Source organism: Pseudorasbora parva, chromosome 9 (genome assembly GCF_024679245.1).
Source record: "Pseudorasbora parva isolate DD20220531a chromosome 9, ASM2467924v1, whole genome shotgun sequence".
Lineage (NCBI taxonomy): Eukaryota > Metazoa > Chordata > Actinopteri > Cypriniformes > Gobionidae > Pseudorasbora > Pseudorasbora parva.
The window spans coordinates 9,153,540-9,173,254 of NC_090180.1; the positions used below are offsets into that span (position 1 = coordinate 9,153,540).

At 39.8% G+C, this 19,715-nt stretch overlaps 1 protein-coding gene across 1 annotated transcript in view; it reads right to left on the reverse strand.

The window, feature by feature from the left end:
* The window catches only part of ppp2r3a (protein phosphatase 2, regulatory subunit B'', alpha), an 88,723-nt gene that overhangs the window by 22,526 nt on the left and 46,482 nt on the right, over positions 1–19,715 (reverse strand). The window contains exon 2 of the mRNA XM_067453749.1: positions 13,025–15,666. Coding sequence (XP_067309850.1) covers positions 13,025–15,154 — 2,130 coding nt within the window. The 5' untranslated portion in view covers positions 15,155–15,666. The remainder of the gene's footprint in view (positions 1–13,024; positions 15,667–19,715) is intronic.

Here is a 19,715-nt window from a genome sequence, read left to right on the forward strand (position 1 = left end):
TGTGTAAAATGATCCCCCAAAGATAAAGCTTCTAATTTGCAGTTTATTTCTGCAGCAGGCACTGGGCAGACTTTAGAAACACATACAAATACTCTACCCCCACCACACACACTCGCACCACTGTTTGAATCTGAGAGCTTGAAAATAGAAGTGCCAAATGCCATCACCATAGCGATAACCCTTTACCTGGACTTCTGAGAGCCTCTGAGGAATGTGGGGGCATGAAAGGGGCCTTATTTCCTCACACACACTCGGCAGAGAGCTGAATTGAGGAAGTGGATTTTATGAGGGCCTATTCTATTCCGAGCTGGATTTCCTCTATGAAAAGCCACACAGTGGGAGCACTGAAAGAAGTACCATTAAAATTACAGCTCACAAAGGCTGGGCCAATGGAGGACGGGACGGCTCTTTAAAAGCCAGAATAATCCAAATTAACTTCATTTGGAGAGACACGACTTTGGGTATTTACACTCAGTGCCAGACACGACATGTTGAATTAGCCGATTTCAAATTTCAAGCAATGCTTTAAAGGGGTGGTTGATTATGATTTCATTTTTTTAAACTTAAGTTAGTGTATAATGTTGCTGTTTGAGCATAAACATCTGCAATCTGCTAACTGTTCAAAGCAAAGGGAGATATTTTCTTTTAAAGGACTACAACAAACGGCTGGTGGGGACTACAACGAGCTTCCTCCCGGGAAAGTGACATCACTAACCCTGAAATTTACATAAACCCTGCCCCCAGGAACATGCAGCAAATGGGGTGAGATTATCATGACAGAATATGCTAATCAGTGACTTGAAGATACATAAATTCATCAACTAACCATTCAGGAACATCTTGTTGCATTCTACATGTTGTCACTTTTTCTTGAGTCTGTCCATCATTGTCAACTCTGGTTTGAACATAAAAGTGTGAACAGTTTCATTGCCTGTCTGCATGAGGCTATCACAGCTGCTAACTGAAGTTCTTGAAGCCTCATCCCCGTGAGCAACAATTAATTTATGCTCAACCTCAAAAAGTGACATTTTTAACAACACAGATATGACGGCATTGACAGGCGACTCCCTCAAACATCCCGGCTCCTTGGTTAAAATCCCAATTTTCTCACCATCTAAAAATAGTTGGAAACATTTGGAATATTGTAAATACTAAACTGAACAAAAAGTATAACACTGGCTTAATGGCTTTTGGATATTTTACTGCAAAATCCTACATATTGCACATTTAATATATAATAATGTATTATTTTATTGTCATTTATTTTAAATGACACAAGTGAAATAAATGCATTAAAAATAGAATCTTAAATAATTGTTTTATTAAATATCAAATGCATTGATTTCAGTGAAATTGAATGCCTTTATTTAAAAAAAAACATTCTAGGTTAATGTAACTTCGTTAAATATATATTATATATACACTTTATATCATGCTACGATTAATACTGGCTCTCGTACTCCCCACTGTATTTTATATAATTCTTTAGGATGATCATCATTACACATGAGAAGGAAAGAAAATGCATTTACTTGTTTCATAACAAAGCCATTATTATTATGTTTGGTAAATGACCTCTATATATTTGTTTTTTTTTATTATTTTACTCTAATACTAAGTACTAGAGCAACAACAAAATTTAATCTAGTTGTTCCCAGTGTGTGGTCAGAGTTCAGCAAATCAGCTTTTTCCTATTTTGCAACTAAAGAATGGAATGAGCTTCAAACTTGAAAACTCTTCTCATAGTAAATGCTTTTAAATCTTTTTTGGAAACTTGTGATTTTAAATAACTGTTGTATTTTATTTATTTATTGTATTATTTCTAGGTCACTAATTAAAAACAGCATATTTGTGATTTGAACTTTGTTGCTGATACGAATTAGTAATGAAAATTGTTGTATTAAGCTAATAAGGGTAAATCGACATACTCTGGTTCACTGGATTGAGATATGTGAAGTTCAACTTGTATGATGTTCAATTCCGTTTGCAATATTTCTATATAATCAATTGCATATGTCTATTTTTTGTATATATTTTACAGTTTTGACATGATTTGATATAATTTTATTGATTGGTTTGTTATTAAATACACACAATATTGCCATATTATTACTGTAGAATGTTTAATGCAGTATATATTCAGTTTAAAACCAACGCATGCTGTCCACTAGTGGACATCTGCAAATCTCTTTGAAAAATATGTGTAAAAAAATAAGAGCAATAACAACTGTGACTTGGAAGCTCCAAGTTTAGATGAATACTTGGTAATTGACTGAGGTGACATGAACATGTAGGATTGTTGCAACTGATTTGTGGTGGCCTTGTGTTTGTGGTTCTTGCTCAACGTATTCTCCACATGCTGTTGTTTACCACTTGGCTGCCATCTATTTCAGGGCAGGTCAGAGCAGCCTGAAGGTGCTGGCCAAAGGCCTACTCACTATAGTTTTTACAACCAAATAAGCAGAGAGCCTGAAAACAAAATGCAATGAAACTGTAAGGGTCTTAGCATTCTGATTTTGAAAAACGTTTAGCAAAAATGCAAATTAAGCCATACTAAAAACAAGCTGGTTCTATTGATGCAGCATTGTTTCTGTATAGATGAAATGTAGCATGACTAATGTTAGTTATCATAACAACCATTATAGATCTTAACTGTGTCAGAATTCCTGTACTTTTATACCATTTACTCGATCATTAAATGTCTATGTTCTATAGCTAACCCAGATATACCACAACTACCAGATTAGCATCCTTCTTTGACCTGTACATTCATGGTGTCATAGAGAAAAGTGAGGTACTAACAGCAGCAAAATCTAATACAAAGGGACATGGTTTATTGATGCACGTGGCACGAAGGCTGGCCCGTGAGGTCCGATCAAACAGACGAGCTAATGTAGCTCAAATTGCTTTAGAAGCTAATGCTGGTTCTGATAGAAAGATATCAGAATACACAGTTCATCATGGGGCTGCATAGCCGCAGACTAGTCAGGGTGCCCATGCTGACCCCTGTCCACCGCCGAAAGCACCAACAGTGGAGTGGGCATGTGAGCATTAGAACTAGAGCAATGAAAGAAGAAGTTGGCCTGCGTCTGATGAATCACATTTAAATCACATGAATGGCTGGATGCGTTTGCATCGCTTGTGTGGAGAACACATGGCACCAGGATGCACTATGGGAAGAAGGCAAGCCAGCTGAGGCAGTGTGATACTTTGGGCTACTACTGGGAAAACATGGGTCCTACCATCCATATGTGGATGTTACTTTGACACGTACAACCTACCGAAGCATTGTTGCAGACCATGTACAGCCTTAATGGAAACACTGTTCCCTGGTGGCTGTGACCTCTTTCAGCAAGATAATGCGCCCTGCCACAAAGCAAAAATGGTTGAGGAATGGTTTGAAGAGCACAATAACGAGTTTGAGGTGTTGACTTGGCCTCCAAATTCCCCAGATCTCAATCCATTAGAGCATCTGTGGGATGTGCTGAACAAACAAGTCAGATCCATCGTGGCCCACCTTGCAACTTACAGGACTAAATGGATCTGTTGCTAACATCTTGGTGGATACCACAACACACCTTCAGCGGTTTAGTGGAGTCCATGCCTCAATGGGTCGGGACTGTTTTGGCAGGAAAAGGGGTCCAACACAATATTTAGGACATAATGTTATGCCTGATCGGTGTAGATGTTATCTGATATTTGTATTCTACTTACATGGCTGCATGTTTTTGTAGTTTTCAATGTTTTTGCACAGTTTTGTATCTTTCCAATCTACAGGTGCAACTGGATGCATCACTGCCTGTTTTCTAAAACGATTTACTAGAGGCAATAAACAGGAAAGACACACAAGTAAAAAATAGGCATTTTTCAACTTAACTTTAAGGTAGGCCTATGAGAACTGCTTTGAGTTGAGGTCTGCTACACTTATAGTCTTCACCAGCAGATGGGGGTATGAGCCCATATTTATATATGTGCTAAAGTTAAGGGTAGTTCAGTCATTTACTCACCTTCATGTCATTCCAAACCTGTATGACTTTCTTTTTTCTGAATATATTTTGAACACTGAGAAATTCTTTAAATATGGTCTTACAGGTTTGAAAGAGACATGAGGGGGTTAAGTAAATGATGACAATATCGTTTTATGGGGTTACTAACCCTTTCAAACAATGTAACAACAGTTCAACCAATATATTCCTATCAAACCATGTGAATGTCAAGCATAATACCTGGATTGAACACAGAGACTTTGAAATATGATGCTTCTTAGTCATTATTGCCACATTTAAAGCAGTTGTTAGACTAGATAAAACAATTTAAAGCTATGATATTTACCACCCAGAAGACACAAAGTCATGAACCCTGTGATTCTGAAATGTCTCATCCACCCTCGCACACGCTGTACATTTATAATTTCACTGCATTTGCCAACTCATTTAAAACTGTTCAGGAACTTTACACACTTCATTTTACGAGGATAAAGAATCATAGTTTAAACATAAAATGTATTTGTAACAACATTCTGTCCATCTCTTAGATAGTGGATACAGTATAGTTATGGCAATACGTCCTTTAAAGGGTGAGTCTACTGGGGAGATGGAATCTCTGACGAGGATAAAGCTTTCATTGGCCGACACCTCCCAAATTCCCCGGACTACACTGGATTACAGGTGGAAAATACAGTCAGCAGCGAGTAACCACAACAAACGCGGCTTGTTGGAAAAAAGCCTTATGATGCCAGGCAAACATTTGTCTTTTTCCATACATGACATTCTGTATACATAGCATTCTATGATTATTTTGTGACCTCTCTCTAAGACACTAGATGGCAGACTATGCTTCTTGAATAAAAATATAGAAACACTAATGGTCTCGTCTAAGAACTTTTTGAAGTGGACTTAATGCCTGAAGACCATTCAGTCAATGACTCAGATTTACAGTAAAATTACTGGAGGCCATGGACACACACACACACACACACACACACACACACACACACACACACACACACACACACACACACACACACACGCACACGCACACGCACACACACACGCACACGCACACACACACGCACACGCACACGCACACGCACACAAAGCTGATTCACAGTAAAATATAAATACATATTTCACTCACTCTCTTCATGTCTAGCTAGTCATTATCTGAGGATTAAAAATCATAAGCGCATGAGTCCTTGTGTCTGCTGTGGCCATCTCATTGCAAGCACTCTCTGGTCAGATTATCTAGTTGTAGTGTTTACTGAGATCTTACTTTCCATTCCCCTTTTGTCTTGTGCTCTTTTCTTCCCCTCTACTCACTCCCACCAGCAGAACCAGATGCAAAAATACACAACGTCAGAACTCAGTGACATGGATCTCGACATGGACAAAACACCAACCACAGAGATAAACAGCTGCCAGAATCAAAGGCTTTCCTTTATTGGATAGCTGTCGACGTCCCAGGTGCCGTGATTTGGAGATCTCTAGCACAAACTGCGGAAGAGAATGTTTTTACCTGTTTTAAAGACACAGAGGCTAATTTCAAACAAATATAGCTTGTTGTTTACCACCGATTTTATGTATCACAACAAAGTCTGCGAGCATCGAAGCAGGTTAATGTGACCGTGGCAATGACAAGACAAGGTTTATTATGAGATGAGAGTCCATTAAAACACTGCTCCCTCCAGTGCTCAGCGAACTGATAAAAATCAGCCATTAACACTTTTCAATGACAACTGCAGTTCTGGAATTCAGCAAGCCTGTATTGTCTTTTAAGCACTTGTGCTGAGCTTCGGGCATTAAAAGTGAAATTGCTCTTGATTATTCAAATGCAAGGCACATGAGTAGTATGGAAGGTTTCGGAACGCCATTATAAATTAGATTTTTGTCTTTCACACAGTTCATAGGATAATGGGTAATCTCTTGGATAGCAACTTCCAGATAGCATGTTAAAGTGAAGGGCTCTGTCTGACTACTGAACACCCCCCCATGACATCCTGCAAAGGCGCATGTGTATGTGTGTACTTGTTAATATTACATTGTGGGGACCAAATGTCCCCACAAACAAATTTAATATAAACCTCACCTACATTGTGGGGACCAGCCAGCGTCCCGCACAATATAAACGGATTTATAAACATACTAAATTATGTTTTTTTGAAAATGTAAAAATGCAGAATGTTTCCTGTGATGGGTAGGTGTAGGGGGATATAAAAGACAGTTTGTACAGTGTAAAATCCATTACGCCTATGGAAAGTCCCCACAATTCACAAAAACATAACTGTGTGTATGTGTGTGTATGTACATATTTTATAGCTTTGATCACATCTATGAGATATTAATTCAGTTTAGTTATGCTAAGCACTGATACCAAGAATGCCTCATACAGCTTTTTATAGCATATACAAAAGTCCCTATTTTGAAACATTTCTGAAGAATTTCACAACAATGCGCTGTCCAATTTCCAGACATATTTCAGAGTTTAGTTAAAAATGTTAAATTAGTCTGAGTGTTTAGTTTGATTCATAGAAGAGTTGTTGAGATGACTGAAGATTCAATTAAATTCTCTGACAAAAGCAATCTCATTTTAATGAACAATAATTCAACACAAAACGAACCACTTGTGGCTTAACATTTTTTAAACTAATAGTGCTGTAAACACAAACACACAAAGGATTTATCCTTCCTATAAAATATCTAATCGCTGACAAATAGCTGTAAAATCACATTAAACATCTCACAAGAAACCTGCTTAACTCAAATACATCCCATCAGACTCTTCACCTAACTATTATAAAACATAGTTTGTGACTGTGAATGAGCAACCGTTTCATTGTTGAAAAATAGGAAGCAGAGCTGATGGTCATGGTACAGGAAGTAACACAGAGCTCCTGTTTTTTCTTGTCAAATCCCCGTGCCAGCTCAAGGACTTAATGCAGCCCCCAACACAAATGGAGGCTTAAGCACCATTTTAGCCCATCTCCTCAGACATCCTAAACCCTGGGAAAAAAAATCCCAGGGGCTGGGAAAAAAAGTTTTGACATCACTTGGGGGATTCTATCAGTGCATATACACACACACTGCTGTTTGAGGAGATATTGTCTTGTTGCCATGTACTTTTATGTTGTTTCTCACCAGAGCTATAGCCTCTTCCATAACTTTTTTTTTGTATTGGAAACCCTTCACAAATAGCAACAGGCAGTGATTCACGTAAGGATGTTACACATAAGGGGGTTTCTTGGCTCAAACCTCAGCTGTGATTTCATTTCCTCTGCGGGGCAGCCATGCCGGTGATGTAATTCCCTGCTGACCCTATGCAAACAATTTGAGCAAATAAGAAGGTGGACACAAAAGGCGTGCATGCACCCTTCACTCACTCATTTAAAAAAAAAAAAAAAATTATATATATATATATATATATATATATATATATATATATATATATATATATATATATATATATATATATATATATATATATATATATATATATATATATATATATATATATATATATATATATATTATATGTATTATATGTCCTTGAGGGTGAGAGCTAGTCTAGAAATCTAGACGCACCCTAGCGGCAGCAAATCTAATCTGCCGTGAGTGTCATCTAGCAACTCTTAATACACTTCTGAGCTGTAAACGCCAAACACTGGTCAGGCCAATCACATCGTGTATAGAGTCAGTGGGTGGGGCTTAACATAATGACGACCGAGTTGCGCTTCCGTGCTTCTAGTAAACACAGAAGCTGGTGAACGTCAGTCTTTCGAATCAGCTTTGACCGTGACTCTGGAAGACTTGGAGTTAAGCTTTTCTCTGAGAAAAGAACAAAGAACGGCACTGAAGTCATTCTTAAGAAGGGAAGATGTGTTCTGAGTTTTGCCAACCAGATACGGCGAAAGTTTAATCTTTCAACGAGCTCTGCTTCACCTTCGTTGCTCTGGTTGGTTGTAGCGATATCCAATTGCGTGCACGCAGTGCAGAGAGAGTTTGAAAGACAACCGTTTATCCCGCCCCTCGGATTGAGCCCTGTCTATGGTGAGTTTCCAGACCAAACATCTTGATGTGGGTCTGGCTTGTCAGGCTAGGAGAGAGCAACTTTAGTGATTCTGACTGTGAAAGGCCGAAACGTTCTTTGAAAATGTATTTGACTTCCAGGTATATAAACTAAGTTTACAGGTGTAAAAAGTGAACTGTGTGGAAAATGCATTATTAACATACTGCTGTTTTCCAACTGGTTTTCGCTGCACCTAGGCTATAATTTTTCAATCTGCTTCTTGTTTCTCAGAATCTGATGGATTGTGAGGAGTGACTCATTAATTGAGGGGGTTTAATTGCAGTGGTTTGCTAGTTTTCTCAAATTACATAATTTCAGAAGCAAAGAAAAAAGAAATCACTGGGGCACAATTCATAAGTCTCAGTTATCTGCAGATGTAAGCACATTTAAATGAGGTTGAGGATTGGACATGGGTTTTAATTAAGGAAAATACTGAGAAAACTAAACCAGCAATGCTATTTGTAATTACACTACAGTAAAAGTGGGGTATACAGTGTGTGTGTGTGTGTGTGTGTGTGTGTGTGTGTGTGTGTGTGTGTGTGTGTGTGTGTGTGTGTGTGTGTGTTTTAGATGACAAGCCTACAATCTAACAAAGTAGAGCACTAGAATAACGAATAACTAAAAATAAAAATAAAAAGTAAATGACTTCACTTAAAACCTGAAAATATAAAAACAAAAGCTAATGTAAAATATTAATAAACACTACAATTGTATATAAATAACAAATAAACACCTCAGAACAATGCTTTGGAGATGCCTGGATCAACCTTACTCTCCGAGATTATGGGGCTTTCACACACTCACTGAGAATCCAGACTCCAGTAAAACACAAGAAGAACACTGTAGTTTCTCTTCATATAACAGAGGTGTCATGTCGACTCACTCTCAAATGCGGCCTGGCCAGTGGTGACCCGATGTGGTGTGTCTGTGGCTCTGAGCATGACTAGTTGGCCTGAGCTCTTGGAAGAGATCCTTCTGATTTATATTGACTGTAACACTCTTATTGCCAAGCAGGGTGTTCCCTGTCACCATGGAGATTAACAGCACTTCCTGACAGGTGCAGTGAAGGACATATTGCCTTGTCTGCACCATGTGGTCACACCAACAGGGCAAGATCTCCAGTCCAACATGGAGAGAGTTGTCTCTAGGCTAATTGGAGGAAGGTTTTACACGCAGGCCTCAAATCTGAGGGGTGAATGTAATAAACAGTTCAACCATTTTTGCACATGGAATTTCAATGCAAAATCTTGCACAAACCATACGTGATTAGGTTCAACACGGAACTAATTGTGCTGAAATAGCACTGCACCGTGAATATTTCAAAATGCATTCATTATTATTCCCACACAAACATGCCATATATTTAAATTGCACATTATTTTGTCTTTATAAACTAAAACACTAAAAATCATCCATTTCAAATGCAATAAATAATTAATATACTACATGCTAAATTAGTTTTTTTAAACACAAATGCAAATAAATGCTAGTTGTCAAAACTCATTTCATTAGCCATTGAAGACTCATGTATTTTATTTATCTTCACAATCGCCTACATAAAGTATTTCGTTCAAAGGTTTCACCATGACGCACGCGTGAAACCAAGAAACAAAGACAAGCGGTAAATAAGCCATCTCCAGAGAGAAGTACTAGCCCAGCATCCGGAGCAACAGATAACCCTGTCAGCTCTGAGACAGAGGCGAGGAAGCCCAAACCAGTTTAAGCGTCCACTTTCAACCTCACCTGCTGTTTGGTCTAGTAATGAGCCATGAGATGGAAAAAGACACACAAACAAAAAGACCACACTCGGGTCCTGTCGCAATGCACACCAGCAACTGTTAGATCTGGAGCTGGTTCCCTAGATGCTGAGATGCTGACAGATGACAGATGGGCCACATCTTGATCCATTCAGTGCTTTTGTGTTCTTGATGACACATGCAGGAACTAAATGAGATGAAACGAGGAAAGCACTGCAGGTGCAACACATTAAAAACAAGACCCTAGATTCCCATCGTAAACAGCAAACAGGTATGACACAACTGATCAGAGGGAGAATGCATGGGTCTAATGTTTCCGCAGCCTTGTTTATCTCCGTGATTGGCAGCTTTGTGTTTAAATGGGGCAGTGGGCAGGGCTCCTGGCGTAGCGCTCTTATTTTTATTGCTCCCTCGGGTGCCAGAGAGGTGATCAGGTTAGCAGAAAGCTATTCCCAAACTTAGCCGTGACCCCCACAGCAACACTGGGTCCGTTTTCCTTCTGGCGACAGCCAGTCTCTTAGCGGAATGAAATAGTAGGCGGGGAGTAAGCTGATTTAGTCTTCCTGACACCTTTGTCTGTGGATGACAAGGAGGAGGAGAAGTGCCCTAGGCAAATCAACACCATTAACAGTGTCTGTGCCAAAATCCCTGCCGCCTGCTCTAGCTATGACCTACCAGTGCTCTCGAAAAAGGACTGTGTGTCCTCCACACCAACTGCATGGCTACAGCATCACAACTCAATCCCAAAATAACATGCGGACCAATGAGAGGCAGTTACTGGGGGACGTGCATGTTATGTTTTCTAACTAAACATCTCACACTTGTATCTTTGAAATGAAGCTAATGTGACAAGCATACTTTAAATATGAACTAATTCAACCTTGTTGTTTGAGATAAAACCTAGTGCTTGAGTCTTGGGGAAGCATGAATGTGCGAGTTTATCTGACACGTCTACAAAACCTAAATCATCAGCCATCAGGACATTTTTCTATATGTGCTTACGGGTGTGTACGTGTGTGTTTGCGCGCAAGTATGCGACTCATCCAACCTTAAGGGTTGTTAGTTATGCGCTGAGAGAGTACAGAAATAGGACTGGAGGAGGAGGCCCATTATTAAAGGGGGTTCCACTCTTGACAGATGTCATGGCAACGTCATAAATAGCAGGCCCGAGATAGAACCTAAGCTGGTATTGGTTTACAAAGCCAGGAAAATAAACAAGAGAGGATTTAACAGTGAGAGAAAAGATAAAAAGGGTGGGAGCGAGATAGAACACAGGACACATAAAGAGCGAGGGTTAAATGTGCCAGGAGGATTGACACAGGATATAAACGGCTTGAAAACACTTTAGAGAGCGGAGCGTTTGTAGAAAAGGGTCATGAAACACTAAAACACATTATCTAGACTTGCACTACATGATGACTCGTTGTCATTCAGATGTATAAACAAGTACGTCCAGTACGTGCCAGAGTCTCACCCAAGAACCCTGAACTAGAGTTTCACAAACTGGGCTTTCTTCTCCCCACTATGATGGATGTGAAGATAAAAAGGACTAGAGGTGACAGCCAGCTCCAAAAGACACATGATACTGACCCCACAGTTAACTGCAACAAGCTTTTTTGCAACCCACTGTATTTCTCAGGGGTAAGAGTTTAAGGCTATTAGATATTAGTTTAACAACAAGATATATCATTTGGACATCAACCTGGGAATTTAAAAAGGTTTTAAATTAAAATCACTAACTATATATATATATATATATATATATATATATATATATATATATAATTTATTCTGTTCGATCACGCCGGCGCCTCTCGTGCACACACTGCATATTTCAGCACTGCAAACTTGACATCGCAGCCTGTTCATTATCAAAATAAAATAGTCAACCTAACATATCAAATGTGTGCCATTCAGTGTGATCACTCCGCTGTATTGTGTATTGTGTTTACAAACACATTTGTGCAGATTTTTTCAGTCAATATTGGGACGCGAGTGAAGTACAAAGTCTATAATAAATATTGGTTTAGCATCCATATACATTGCAATTATGGAAACGTGGATTTGAATGAGAGACTTAGGCTACATGAGCCTAATGCTGGTTACTTTCAGTTTCTAAATAAATTATTTTGTTTTGGCTTGTTAACTTATATTTTTTATTCTTGTTATGTTCCGAATACCGCTAAATTTAAAGGATTTGTTGTCAAGTGAGGGGGACTAAAATGGCCTATAGCTGTGTTTGTAGTGTTTATAATGGTCGTAGTAGGTTACATTGATTTCTCAATGTTAACTGGTCTCTCAATTTTTTTTTCCAGAGCTGTATGTATATGTGTAGTTAGTGTATAATAAGGTATGTAGCAACCTAATTATTGGTTAAAATTCTTTTAACAGTTAATTAGCGTCCCATGTATAGCTAGATCCAATTAGTGCCAAATCAACTTTGCGGTTTGAATGCATCAAGATTCAAAGGCTGTGTTTAAGAAAAGTGTTGCGCTGAATTTGTGCCATCTAGTGGTTTAATAGATAATACAGTCAAACTGCCCATTGAATATAAGTATTATTATGCTTCGCTTGAATTGTTTGAATGCAAATGGTTGTAGGCCTATATATGGGTCGCGATAATTTAAAAAAAAAGAGGGTCGCTCTTAAAAAAGTTTGAAAACCCCTGCTGTAAAATATAAACATGGTAACACCATCACCATATAATATATACCCCTTAAGAGAATCTGAAAGATATTTTTATATCTTCCACAAGACAAAATTATCCTGTACAAATATACATGTCCTCGGTTTTTAATATTATAATATTATGATTTACCCCCTTGAGTATCAAAGAAAAACTTAATGTAGTAGTTTCTTATAGCTGCGTATGAGTCTCTGGTTTGTCTTGAAGCTGCTTACTGAAAGTCCTAGCATGCATTTGAATTCATTCCCAAAGTAGCTCAATGATGCTGAAATCCAGCTTTGCCACTGATGGCAACAGAAAAACTCATGCACCACAATCACAAATGGCTGCAAACACCCATTGATGCTCAAGCAGGCAATCTCAGTGGTATATACCATTTTAAACATGTAAACAAGGTGTTACTGTTATTTCCTCTCATTTTTAACATTTTACCACTTTTCTTAAAAAATGGCACACATTCTCTGCAAGAGCTATGTCAACTTACAAAAACCTTACATTAACCTAGTTTAGCTGAACTCACCCTGATGACTTCAGGAGTCTGCTGAATGAGAAGTGTTGAGCCTGTGTCCCTCACAGTAGATACAGGTGTCTGTATGGCAGCAGGTGCACTTGAGAGTGTTGGTGTAGTTGCAGGTGCAGTCTCAGACAAAGGCACAGGCAGTGGGAGTGGAGCCACCTCTGCTTTAGTGCTGGCCAGTGTGTCCTGGAGAAGACGCATGACCTCTCGTTCCTTAGACTGAGTTCCTCTCCCAGCTCCACTCTCCACCAGCTCCTGAGCAAAGCTCTCAATGCTCTCAAGAATCCTGAGCAGCAGAGCTCCATCATCCTCTTCAGAGGCCTCAACCCCTAGCTCTGGTGGCTTGGCCACCGAGGGTCCAGATAAATCCGCCACGGGTATATCTTTAGCCACCGAGTTACTAATTAAATGCTGGGGGGAACCTGTCTGCTGGGAACAATTTTTAAGTTTAGGGGGCAGTGGAGGCTCCTTTTGCATGTTCTGGGAAAGACACTCCAGGTCCATCAAAAGTTTATCAATATCGTCAGCTCCGCTTTTATTAATGTTTGAGATTGACCTCGAGAACAGTCTAGAATCTGTGCTTTTTGGCAAGTACATTTGGTTGACAGTGGAGTCGTTTTTAGGCTTAAACACAGTTCCGTTTCGGCTAAGCTCGTGGAGTTTATCTGAAACACCACTACTAGGCTCAGAGTAGCCAGTGGTTCTTTTGGAGTAAGGTCTGGGGTCCGAAAGACTACAGCTGTGCTTCACATCCCCTTTAACTGCCCTGTCAGGCACCCTGATCACATCTGAATCCTCCTCTTCAATATACAGAGCCTCCATGGCATCCTTACAGAGACTTTCGCTACTGCTAGACAAGAGAGAGTTTGTGGAAGAGAATGTGTCTGGTCGGCTGGTTGAGGCCGTGTGGTGGCAGTTAAAAGGCATTGAACCGCTACTGGAAGCTGAAGGGAAACTGCCATGTGGAAACCCATTAGTTGATGAAGGTGTACGTGCTGATAAACCAGGGAGGCTCTGAATAGCTTTTATATTGCCTGCATGATCCCTAGAGCTATCTGGCGGTTCTGACTGGGAGGGTTTAGGCCGAGGCTTAGTGGGCGGAGGCGACTGAACAACGTCCTCATATCGCGGAGGTTGCTCATTGCCAAAAATAGGGGAGAAGGGGATTTGTTGCAGCCCGTGTATGCTGTTAACTAGTTCAGCGAGCTCGCTGTGCTCTTGCCTCACACTTTGCCCCTGTTCCAGCTCAAGAGGAAGCCTCTTCAGATAATTGGAGAGACGAGCCATCACATTTTTATAAATGGCTTCAGGATTCCCAGAGTCGTCGCTGCTTCCACCCATTGACTTTCTTTTGATGCACTGTTTGATGATGTCTGTGCACTTCTTCAGATCTTCAGAGCATTTGAGGAGAATGTCCAGACAGGCTTTAATGTCTTCTCCTGATGCACTGCTGTCAGCCTTGGTCTTCTCAAGTATGCGGGTAATTAGGTTTTCCTCAGTGAGGCTGTTCAGGTAGAGTGTGGCCACATTGTTTAGGTTCTGCTCCAGGGATGCACTGCGACTTAGCTTATGCTCTTCGAGTACAGATTTCTGAAACAGGCCAAATGGAGGACAGTTCTCATCATTGCCTGTGAACTGGCCATAGATAATATCTAGATCAGTAGATCTCCTGCTGAAGGAGTCCGGCCGAACCTTACGGCCCTTTCTGAAAGTCACATGACTGGTGGAGTACTTGATCTTCTCAAATGAAAATTCCTTGATTTTCCCGCTGGCCAGGTTAATGGCTTCGCCTGTAATATCCTTGAGGCTTGCTGAGCTTTGGATGGCAGATCCTTTCTTGACTCTGGGGATGACCTGGTGGTAGTCATCACAGAAGGCCCCAGACCCTGTGTTGCCGTTCTCCAACGTTTTAGACTCAAGAATAGCGATGGGCCGGTCAGAACAGTTTCTGGATATGGGGGTATCAAAAAGTTCAGCACAAGTGCTGCGGTGAGCTACTGTGCAGTTCAGTCCATGTTTTAGTGCACCACAGGGTCCATTACAGTAGTGTACAGTGTGTTGGACACGACGGTCAATCACAACACTGTTATAACAGTTTATGCTACTGACCACTATGCGATAGGTAGCCGCCATGGTCTTTGCAATTCATAAATCTGAAAATGTGTTTTGTTGTACAACGTTAGCCACCTAAAAAAATAATAATGCTATGAAGACTCATTCATATAAAAATGTCAAAGTGTATCAATACTAAAAAATCAAAATGAAAGGTGCTTTCCGTAGCCTCAACTGCTGCTTGAGCTGCTTCCAAGAGAAAAAAAGATTTCCATAGCAATCCTTCACCGGTGCCCCATAGTTAAAGGGAAGTTGCACTGTTAGCTGCAAAACTATCCATTCCTTAGCATGGGCCCCAATGGCCTAATGATAGGCCTGTGTGCAGCTCTCCAGATCATCCCCCCTGTGAACACCCAAGGCCTGTGGGCATGAAGAAGTCCTCTAGCCCCCTCTCAGAAGCCACAGCATACAGCCCACCTGGTGACAGCCTTCCACTGATGTGTTCAGCAGATGTTCAATCCTCTCTCTCTCTCGTTCTTTATCTTGCTTTACAGGTCTGAATCAGATGTTTAAGAGTCCAATGTGAAAGCCACCTGTGAGAAAAAAAAAGACGAAAGTGGGTTAGGGGGAGAAAGAAGGCACTTATTTAGATCAATCGAAATACAAAAGGTCTATGAAACCCTATGCTACTGCATCCTTGGGCTGATTGTGTAAGTTATAAACAACACTGAACTAAAAGCCTCTATGCAAGTAGTCAACAACCACACAGGCTATATGTTGCTCTTCTTCAGATAACAAGGGGATGAATAGTAGGAGGTTGTTTCTGCCTCAGGGTGAAGTTTATTTTATTATTGTATTATTTCTTTACTTATCGATTTGGCAGACGCTTTTGCCCACAGTGACTTGTATTGAATACAAGCTATTCATTTTTTAAATTCATGCATTCCTTGGGAATCAAATCCATGACCTTGGCGTTGCTATTGCCATGCTCTACTGTCTGATAAGGAGTTTGATAATTGGAAGAATGGTTCCATCACTTAAGTGGTTACAAAAATAAAATGATGTACAGTTTTGATACCACAAGATAGTTTAAAAGTGATTTAATTGTCATTGGTTAATTTGTTTAACATCTCTCTTTATTAGTTTATCAGCATATTACCCTTTTAACGTCTCTTTGGTACAGCTAAACCACATCAAATGTTGAAAACTACAATGTGCAAAAAAAGTCTTCAAGCCAGTAGTGAATCACAATCAATAAAACAAATACAAACGGAAAAATAAAATGAAGATATAAAAATACCTAAGCCTCTGGCATTTTAGGTCTCCTGTGTTATCAAATGAAGTTCTTAAGCCACCTTCAAAGGGGCCACATCACTGGAAGCTGTTAAAGAGCTTGTGATGAAAGTACACAGACACTCTGTCAATATTCTTTGACAACACACCGCACTCTGCCTCTCTTCTCTATAAAGAGTGTTTACTCAAGAGAGACGTTCAAATACACAAATACCATAATTGAACAGTTGTTCTTATAGCTTAGGTTTACTACTGAATCATTCCTTAGGAAAGAAACAATCTTTCCCTTGTTGCTCTGATGATAGATTTGTGTAGTGTATAATTGGAGGCCAGCACTAAACAACAACCTACACAAGAGCAGTCTTCCTGCTTCTATCAACTACACAAACATTCTCAAAATTTCTCCTTCAGTCTATAGAAAAATGACATCACATGCATTTGGAGTGACATGAATAAATAATCATTTCATGTCTCTATTGCTCCTTCTCCCTCTCTCTCTGTGTCAACAAATGAGTCATTATGAGGCTGGAAACATTTTTTTTAAATACATATATAAATGATAAATCATTACTAGCATATCTCAACCAGCATTTGTTCTCCATGGCCAAAGCAATACATTCCTTTATTCTCCAATTCATTGTATTTTTCTATCGATTTTTTTTCTCTCTCTCAGTCCTTCTGGCCCTTTTGTTTTTCTTCCATTTTTTTCTTTCTCTCACAGCAGGCCTCATTAAAGCCTTGTCTTCTCTGTGTCTCAGCAGAGTAACAGCAGAGAACGAGTCTCCAGGATGTCCACCGCAACCTCACCTCATATAAACTCTGACTATGGCCACGCTGCATGACATTTAAAGCGGTATAATCTGTGTCCACAATATAGCCTCGTAAATGCATTACACGTCTGTATTTCCTCACAATATCGGAACAATGGTCTCTGGCTAATGCTTTTCAGCATGGATTCATTACAGATGGGCACTATAGAGGTAGCACCTGGAAAAACATTCAGAGAGTGAAATTTAGGACAACCTACACTGTTAACAAAAGACTGCTTGCCCAGCCAGTTACTCAAAAACTCGGCTGCTGTGAGAACCTTATAATGACAGTATTTACAAAAAAACTAAACAAAGAAGCACAGTGTATGCATAAACAACAGTCAGACAGCTTCAGGATGCCAGGATTTACTTCTGGGGTTCATGAAACTTACATGAAATGTACAGTTCCCCCTTTTTAATATGTACTTCTTTCAGAGGAAATTACATTTCCTGAATGTCTCTTATCTGCCCTGAGTTAAGAGAAGCTAGTATGAAATACAAGAAGCAATGGAAATTTCCTCAAAGAATCCTGTAAAAAGATTCAGATATACTGTATATTGGTTTCAACCAAGCGGCAACCTCCGTGATCTCTCTTGAAGCCAATATGGAAGTAATGTAAACTGCAATTCCTAAACTGGCCACTCCAGAAGGCTCCAGAAGGGAGCAGAATCTCATTGAGCCCCATATTAAGATGCCCAACTTTACAGCAGAAAAAAACATGTTTACAGACTGGTAGAAGTTGTGGTTTTGGCCTATAAGGCTAATTTTGCCCTTCATGACAACTGTGAGGGGGTGAATTTTTTTATAACTCATTTGTTTACATTATATAAATCCTTAAAGTTCTGCATAATTAAGGGCGTGGTTACTTTGAGTGACAGGTGGATAGCCATTTATCCGCCGTCTACAGTCATTGCGTCACATAAGCTCCGCCCATAACCCGCCTCTTTGCCCATTTTCTGTTATCCGGGTGTGACTCGCGATGACGCATTGCCAAGATGGCAACGGCCAGATCGCCCTACTTTACGCTTCAGAACAGCTTATCGGAATCCTATGGGTGACGTCACAGACACTACGTCCATATTTTTACAGTCTAGGGTTTTCAACACTTCTTTACGAATCACAACTGCTTTCAACATTTCAAAAAATGCTTCTTGAGCACCAAATCGGCATGATTTCAGATAGATGTGACACTGAAGCGTTTGTGGCTTCTGAAATTTCAGCTTTGCCATCACATGACTAAACTACATAAATTATTAATAACATCCTAATATTCTGATTCTGAACACAATTTACAGTCAAAGCAGGGATTTTAAAATTGAGGGGCCAAGGAAAATGGTGGTCTCTTATTTTATTCCAGAGCTGGATATGCAGGCGATTTATTTTTTACAACATTTTTAGCCATGTCAAAGTTATTAATGTTAAAATTAATGTGTATTTATTTTAAATTATTAGCATATCCTTTTTAAAAACTGTATAACGCAACAGTTTTATTCAGAACAACATACTTCTTTGTTAAATATAAAAGGTTCAAAGCAAATAAAATTACACCAGGTTTGTGGTCATGCATGATACCATTGACTATCCATTGCCAAGGCTCAGCACAGACACACTGGAGTTGGTTATCATAGAGGTTAACACTCTTGAGCTTCAGTGTCCCCAAACAGAGCATCTCAATAACATGGTCTGCTTTCAAAGTGGGCTTTGACATAGCTGGTTGTCAAGTCGGACTGAACTCAATATGACAGGAAGAGTGTGGCAAAGAGACAGCTTTTTAATGACAATTTAATGGGCTGATCAACACATGACCCTGCTCTCTATAATTTGCAAGCCGTTTCTATTTCCAGGCTGGTGGGGGTTGAAGTAGAAGCCTTCACACCTTAACGTCACTCAGTCGGTGCGGACGCCCATACAAACATCTTATATGTCTGATGGGAGTCTTCTCACTGCATAAGACCTCCCTGGTTAGCTGTTTTGGGATGGCTAGTGTTGTATGAAAATTGAGATGAATGTTCCTAGAAGATTATGTTTTAATTGTCAGACAACAGTCTTTATCTCAGCTTAATGTTGTAATTAGCATGCAGTGATTGTTATGGAGAAAGCAGAGCATGAAACACAAACACACACTGTTTGGAGAGCAAGACAACATCCACCCACATTTCTGAGACTGGCAGGAACAGGAGGAACGAGGATGCAGCGGCCTCATTATCTTTCTCCTCTCTGTGCTTTCAAGGCATACATTCGTTCCATGTTTAATTACACAGTAGCAGTCGCACCCGTGTCCTGTCACATCTGCCAATGCTTTTCACTTTAGTGTCAAGACTCTGGGAATCTTCCTAGAAATAACACCCCCCAACATACTAAACTCAAAAAGAAAATAGATTTTCTTGTTATTTTTGCCAGGTAGAGCAATAAATCACGACATGCTGGTCTGCTTATATTTGGCCCAATTAAGAGTTGAGGGATGAAGAACCGATATACGGTACGGTAGAGCTCATTAAGGAATCACTGAAAAAGTTTCCCTTTGGAAGGTAAATTGATAG